Here is a 7,604-nt window from a genome sequence, read left to right on the forward strand (position 1 = left end):
ACACTGCTTTTGCTATTGTCTATTGTACCTTTAACCACTCTCTGCCTCTGCACTTCACTACTTTTCGTATTATGGCAGGAAGATAAAAAGAATATGGAGGTATTTACAGTATGTCCAAGCACTTTGTGTGTATGTGTGTGTGCGCGCATTTTAATAGAGTTGGATGATTGATTCTGCATGTTTAGGGACTGAGTAAGCTTGTCACAAGTAATTTGTCTCTTTTTTTGTTAATTGTTCATTGTTTTGTTTAATTTCTGTTGGAAAAAAAGTCACTATTGTAGGAGAGAAGTGTCATTGTCCCTTTGATAATTACAGAAAAGTTGTGACCATGTGAGATAATTATACAACTCTATTGTGAAGGCCTCGTTATGACGTTATGATATTGTATTTACTCCATCGTGTGGAGTTAGTGCCCCTTTAATTTTTTCTCAAAATTCTTTAAATCTCCATATAATCTTTTCTCCCTTGTTTGTTCAAGAACTCTTCCAAAGTTTTTACCTCAAACAACACAAATCAACACAAATACATGAACAGATAACTCAAACGTGCTGTATGTCATAATGAAACAAACAACCACAGATTATCAACAACACGGTCTGACACGAATGACACATGGCCTAGTGCAAACTGAATTTATGACCAAACGATTCGTGCATGAAGCGCCATCTAGCGATCATTATGTGAAAGTAAAAGCCTCCCAGTCTAAGGACTCAGCGGTCATTTGACCGCCTCGCCGCGCTTTAAGTAGTTCACAACAGCACGGCGCTTCTAGTAGGTCGTCAAAGCGGTCAAATGACCGGGGCGCGGCGCTTCTAGGTATAAGTGGGTCAGAACGGCGCGGCGCTTCTAGTGTTAAGAAAATATCTCCAGTCTGACCCTTGATCAAATCAAATGCATGACAATCTCTGAATAGAGGCTTTAAAATCTGACTACATAAAATTAAGAACGAACCTTGAATAATTACCAAGTAATGTATGAGCTATAGCAGAGTATTGGTAAATGTGACCCTGCAAAGCGAAACCAGTCGTTTTGGTAAAATTTACAAAATTAAGTTATTGTGCTCACGCGAACGGCCATAAACTAAGCTTTCCAACGATATGTATATCGAGAGTATTACACAAACTATCGCTAAGATAACCGCGTCCAAAGTTAACATGGTTCTCCTGTCACGATATGCCAGAAGAGGAGAAATCACCTTTTTCAAGCAGCGTGGACAGCGGGAATGACTGCAAATGTGTTGAATCTTCGCCGGGTTTAACAGTCAAGACGTATGTTTTTCCGTGAAATTAGTTCACGATATGAAACTGAAGACTGTATTCTGTTGAATTATGCAAAAACCTGGAAGTTTGTTTATTGTGGATTTTCTCAAAATAACGTTGTGCGCAAAGCGACTGATTTAGCTTTGAAGGGTCAAAAGAATAGTGAGTGAGAGAGTGAGAGAGAGAGAGAGAGAGAGGCCAGAAAGAGCAAGGCCTCCTTTAGAAGAAGTGAGTAGGCAGGCGAGAGCCTCACTGATCAAAAAGAGAACAGAGAGAAGAGTAAAGAGAATTGAGAACAATATGTGTTCTCCCCTTTAATCTCAAAACAACTTTGCATAAAGTTGAAAGGAGGAGGCAAAAAGGCATTTTTGTGTGCCTCATATTAACTGAGGAACTGATGACACTTTACTTGGAGGTCCCGATACAATATCTACGGAGGCTCAAATTTTCAACAAACTGTTGATCACACTGTTAATTGCACTTTATGGTTAAGGTGAAAGCTTAGGGGTTGGGCTGGATTTGGTTAAACCTACCTTGAGTTTGAACAAATGATATGATACTGTACTACCCAAGTGTTACCAAGGAACTGAAAAGCACATTGTCAGACAGACTCAACAAGAGGGAAGAGAAACAGAAACAGCCTGTATAGTCCGGCAGTCATGGGGTCGGACCTGGATTTGGCGATTACAGGGTTTTTTTGCTGAATGTAGTCGATAGGCACAGCTCCATAAGATTTAGAAGGGTGCCCAGTGAACTACCTTGGACAATCATATTTTAATCTATTTTAAGCTGATCTGATGCAGATTCACAGATGCATCCTTGGAAAATTATCAAAATGACGGGCGCAAATTTCTCGCCATTGGAACAGTGCTGGGCAGAGTTCAATGACGTTGTGTCCTTGAACATGCAGCTATTATGGTTCCTTGACTTTTGGGAAATGGCTTGTATCACTGGTTAAGCCAGGTTTAGACTTGCCGCAGACAACGCGTTCGTGTTCGCATCATGGCTGCCTCGCGTATTTTGCGGTTGTTTGGTGCATCGGTCGTGCACGTCCTCGCAAGCGAACATGACGCGTCCGCGAGATGCAATACTGATAAGAAAGTAGGGGGCGATCCCTCCAAAAAAAGGGTACTGCAAGATGCATTATCGACATCGAAGCTGGGGGCAATTGTGAGAGTAAACAATGGCACATGGCCACATCCACATCTGATATTACTATAGTCTCCCAAGACCTCCAGTTGGGTGCATAATGCTGCAGCGAGTCTGTACACAGGACACAGCAGGTCGCACACGGGCGCATACGCTTACGCTTGGTGTAACAGCGAGTATAATCCCAGCCTTACAGTAATGAAGGGAGTTGAAATTAAGGATGTGTGTGTTGAATCCTTGAGTCTAACCCACAAAGAGGATCCCTCCTACACACCAACACCCACACACAAGCACAAACAACTGCAGCACTTCCTCCCCAATTACCTGGTTCTTTGAAAATGAGAGTGCTCATTGAGTGCTGACTGCCTTGAGTGAAGTTTAAAACATCCCATGTAATCTGTGGCAAACATCATTAAAAACATTGCCACTAAATATTGCTAACTAATAGTATGCCCTCAGGACTGAGAAGATGATAGTGGAGCGGATTTCAGCTTGTGGACGACAAAAGACTCACCATGGCCTTGCCGATTTGCACCAGTGTCAGCTTGCCTCCTGTGCGGTGCATCAACAAATTATTCCTCAACAGAAACTCTTTTTCTTAGCAGGTGAGTGTAATTTACACTGACAGTATAAGTCTTCAAGTTGAACAACAACAACAACAACAACAACAAAACACTTAACGGCTTCTGTGCACCCAAAGTTTGCATAGAGCTATTCACAACATTCTACTGTGTCTTTCAGTTCTCGGATGTCTAATCTCCTGTGGTCACACAATGGGTAATTATTACATTTATACTCTTAAGTCACACTGTACACTGTACAGCGTTGCCTAGCAAACTAGCTGAAGTTGAGGTTATGATGTTTCATGATTGTGTTCACTTAATACTGCACAATAATGCACTGAAAAGTAATGTCTTTATTAAATGCATACTTTTGCCATATGTTTTTTTGTTGTTGTATGAGCACATAGCATTGAATGTTTGCAATGCTGAACATAATTTACGTTCCTTCACTTTTTCTGCCTTTTATACTCCCACAGATATTCCCACAGCCATGCTGATTGTGCAGCCACACAATCGTGTGTCCACTGGAGAGAAAGTCACTCTGATATGTGTGATTGAGTCTGGTGGTGACTGGAGATATAGATGGTACAGAAACAACATCTCACATCCATTCAGGAAGACTATGCAGAACAATATTACATTGAATATGTGTGCAGCTAATGAAAGCTTGTACTGGTGCCAGGGAGAGGATTCACCCAACTTCACTTCTCCTAGTAACTCAATTGACCTTATTGAAAAGGGTGAGTGATTTTATCTGACTTATACATGCATAAAAATACATACTTGCGTGCAAGCATGAACCACAAATAAAACCACAAAGGAAACAATCCAATACAGCATATTATGTTATGTAAGGGGTAGTGGACGACACAGCGTTGGGTTAACAGGAGAATAATGCATGTTCAAGGTGGTAATGCGGCCCCGACGCATACCAAAGGATGCGTTACATCTCATACTCACATTATCTTTCCGTTAACCGAACGCCGTGGAGTCCATTATCCCGCTTTATACCGCTGTTGCCTCTTGCAAATTAAAATATGCACATATGGTATGTAAGTTGTCTCAGATTCATTCTGTAAGCCTTTAATGAACAACATTACATGCAGCTGCTGATGGCATATATCGGTGCCAGGGAGAGGGTTTGTTCAACTTGTCATCTTCCAGTATCTCAGGTGTGTGATTTTCTCTAATATTTATTCAAGATATGAAATACTTAATGTATACTTCTTTACATTTGATATTTGAACCTTTTCCTGCCTGTTTTGTAAACACACAACTACCTCATTGTAGGTCAACAATCCAACCAGTTTGCAGTGGGTGTGGTCACAGGGGTGGTGGTGGCATCAGTCTTCACAGTATTTCTTTTTAAAATTGGTCCATATTGCTTTCTAAGACTGAGAGGTAAATAGTGTCCATTTGTCATTAAATTACAATATTATATTATATAGATAGATAGATAGATAGATAGATAGATAATTGATTTATTCTTAATATGTAATATATTAATCTTCATATGAATTTGAGCAGATAATGCCCTTGGATTAAATGTAATTTACTGAGACTGTGTGTCTTTTAGCAGCTCTGGGAGTCAGACTAAGAGCACCGTAAGTAGTTCAGCTGCCTCACTGACTCAAATAGCAAACCCTTCTTAAATACCTCAACTAGAAAAGCAACTAACTTATAAGCGTCACTGACTAATCTGTTATTGATCAATATAGATCTACGGCTCCCTCTAGTGGGCAGGCTGAGAGAAGCGCTCATCCAGACCAGCACTGGGCTGAAGAAGGTAGGGAGAGGTGTTTGTTGGAGTGGCAACCCCTTTGTTCTAATATTTCAGTGCTAGTTTAATTTACTGTTAATTATGACATCCATAGTTCAAAAGCTTTAAGTGATAACATTTCCGTTCTATTTTTTCAGTGAGTCGTTATGTGTATGCAAATGATTGCATAGAAGGTAAAGTGTAAACAACAGCAACATTTAAACACGTCATAAAATTATAAGAAGCAGTATTATCTTGCAAAGTTTTCATATTTTGTAGATTGTTTTATCTTCACATGAGATATGAGAGGCTGAGAAAAGGACAGCAGACCTATTGTCACGCTGTGTGTGGGTTGGTGTGTGAATGTTAGTGTACATTGAACAATATGTTTTTTTTTTCACTAATTCAAGATGGGGCAAGTGGGCCAAAAACAGTGTATGCCATGTTGAAGAAGCCCAATTCTACGACTACATATGGTGGGTTTATCTCCTTCTCAGTCCCCAAGCATACACATATGCAGGTGGCATCAGTCTCGGTGTTGAAATTGTTAATTGTCCATAATGCAATTGATATATAATGGATCTGGTTGGATACCATGCAAATTAGAACTATTGGTTTTACAATCACATAGAATGTAATCTATATATATACTAAACAAAAGAGTGATTTATTTTAGTTGGTGTGAAATAAAGTTACCATATGTTGGTCAGCAAATATGTATTTTTTAAAAAGTGATACAAGGAGGCTGGTGATCATATGGACCATGTGATCATGGCTTATACACACTTATAAATCAGCCGTCGGTCAACCTCTACATCAGTCATCCATTCCTCTCCACTATGGTCTGTGGTTTAAGGCTGAGGGCTTTCTGTATGTATGGACAGTTGGTGTTTTAAGTTGTCCTGGTGAAGATAACATTGTCTCTCTCCAGTTGAAGAAGCCAGAAACCCACAAACAGTGTATGTCAAGCTGACACCACCCAAGACCACAGCTCAATATAGTGAGTATACGGTATCTCTCTCTCTCTGACTTCTCTACCTGTTACATAAATATCTTAGGGTTATGGGGTGACAACACATTTAAGGTCTTTGCATGCTGTGTATGTATGTTTTATGCAAAACTGCCCTGGATGATTAAGCTTGCCTGTGTGCCACTCCTTATTCTAGTGTCTTTGATATGCTTGGTTCAGCAACAGAAGTGCTTACAGTAAATGCAGTGCCATCATCTTTCATTTGTTATTCTCATTGATGTCAGCTAATTGCTGCACTGTAACAGAGGCACATCTGTCCTTTGGAACAGAGCAGGTTTAAATGTTTGAGAGGTTACACTTAGTTGCTGATGAACCCTTCTGCATGTTCATGGCTAATTTAAGATGATGCAAGAAAACCACAGACTGTGTACGTCACACTGACACCGGCCAAGAACACAGGCAAGTTTCTGTTCCCCTCTCTCTCTCTCTCTCTCTCTCTCTCTCTCTGTGTCTGTGTGTACAGTACAGTATGTGTGTGTGTTAACCTGAGCAGGGGGAGACATCAAAGATGTTGAAACATAAGGCGTTAAGACATATTGTATACAGTACATCACCATGCAAGCAATATGTCCCAAAGTATGAGTTTGAACATCACTGTGTCTCTGGCCTACAGGAGCCACCGCACCTCTGCCCACCCACTTCCAGGTTGACTGAAGCCGTTCCACCAATACTGAGGAGCAACACTTCTGCAGAAACGAACTATGGAGGGGCACATATTTTAATATCTTCTTCAGTTATGAACTAAATTGATTTGAATAAATTGTCATATACAGCAAGAAAACCTTTCTATTATTAATGCTTTCTACTAAAGAAGGTGAATGTAGGCCCCAGCCGTGGCGCGACTGGCTGGGGCACCTGCACCGCACGCCGGCGACCCGGGTTCGATTCCCGCCCCGTGGTCCTTTCCAGATCCCACCCCTACTCTCTATCCCGCTCGTTTCCTGTCATACTCTCTACTGTCCTGTACAATTAAAGGCATAAAAAGCCCCCAAAAAAATCTTTAAAAAAAAAAAAAGAAGGTGAATGTTTACCTGAAATACACAATTCAACAACATTACTTTTTAATGTTTTAAAAAATAGATTTATAGTGTTTTGGAAAAGAGCTTGTATTTTAAAACGTCTTCTTTGTTAAAGAAGATAAATGCCCATAAGATGTATTTGTAAATGTTTCTAAACATACAGCAAGTATCCTCTACTGTATGTAATGCTCTCTGTTAAAGGTGAATGAGGTATTGGTCTATTTGTCAAGAAAAAAACTGTCTTTACAATGCCCTCTGTTACATTAAGGGGAGTGCTTAAAAGAGGATTGTTCTATTTGTCTCATAGCAAACAAAAACTAAAGCTTGCACTAATTGGTCTGCAGGGCCCCGAAAGGACTCTATCTTTTTAATACTCCCTTTGAACAGCGCATTTCCTTTTTGAGAGCTGCCTGTGTCTTGGGCGCCTTTCACCATGAGGTGAAGATTGAGCTTGACTTTGGCCTTCATTCAAGTGGTTAGTTTCAAACTAGAGTTTTTACATCCTCTTTTTGTGTAAGGCAAAGTTCTCACACCTTCAAACCTACAGTATCTTAAATATTCAGATTTCTTTTTCAATGTTTACCATCCACTGACATATGAACATCTGAACTGATATTGGCCGGGTTTCCCAGAATCGTTAAGAAGCTCTTAAGTGCTAAGAACTTCTTAGGAGCGTTCCAAGAACATTCCTACAACGCTCCTAAGAAGTTCTTAGCACTTAAGAGCTTCTTAACAATTCTGGGAAACCCGGCCATTGTCATTATGCTGTATGTATGTATGATTTTTTTATGATTGTGGTTCAAGTGTAAATTTCAAATTTTCAAT

General features: G+C 40.1%; 1 protein-coding gene across 1 annotated transcript in view; it reads left to right on the forward strand.

The window, feature by feature from the left end:
- LOC134059422 (uncharacterized) overlaps nt 1-6,743 on the forward strand; it is a 31,222-nt gene extending 24,479 nt beyond the window's left edge. Inside the window, exons 8-19 of the mRNA XM_062515814.1 lie at nt 2,868-3,013; nt 3,150-3,185; nt 3,448-3,711; nt 4,078-4,143; nt 4,262-4,372; nt 4,548-4,575; nt 4,690-4,757; nt 4,889-4,924; nt 5,141-5,206; nt 5,662-5,730; nt 6,103-6,159; nt 6,374-6,743. Of these exons, the coding sequence (XP_062371798.1) occupies nt 2,878-3,013; nt 3,150-3,185; nt 3,448-3,711; nt 4,078-4,143; nt 4,262-4,372; nt 4,548-4,575; nt 4,690-4,757; nt 4,889-4,924; nt 5,141-5,206; nt 5,662-5,730; nt 6,103-6,159; nt 6,374-6,414 (978 nt within the window). The 5' untranslated portion in view covers nt 2,868-2,877 and the 3' untranslated portion in view covers nt 6,415-6,743. The remainder of the gene's footprint in view (nt 1-2,867; nt 3,014-3,149; nt 3,186-3,447; nt 3,712-4,077; nt 4,144-4,261; nt 4,373-4,547; nt 4,576-4,689; nt 4,758-4,888; nt 4,925-5,140; nt 5,207-5,661; nt 5,731-6,102; nt 6,160-6,373) is intronic.
- Nucleotides 6,744-7,604: the final 861 nt, after the last annotated feature.

The sequence above is a fragment of the Sardina pilchardus genome, chromosome 16 (genome assembly GCF_963854185.1).
Source record: "Sardina pilchardus chromosome 16, fSarPil1.1, whole genome shotgun sequence".
Lineage (NCBI taxonomy): Eukaryota > Metazoa > Chordata > Actinopteri > Clupeiformes > Clupeidae > Sardina > Sardina pilchardus.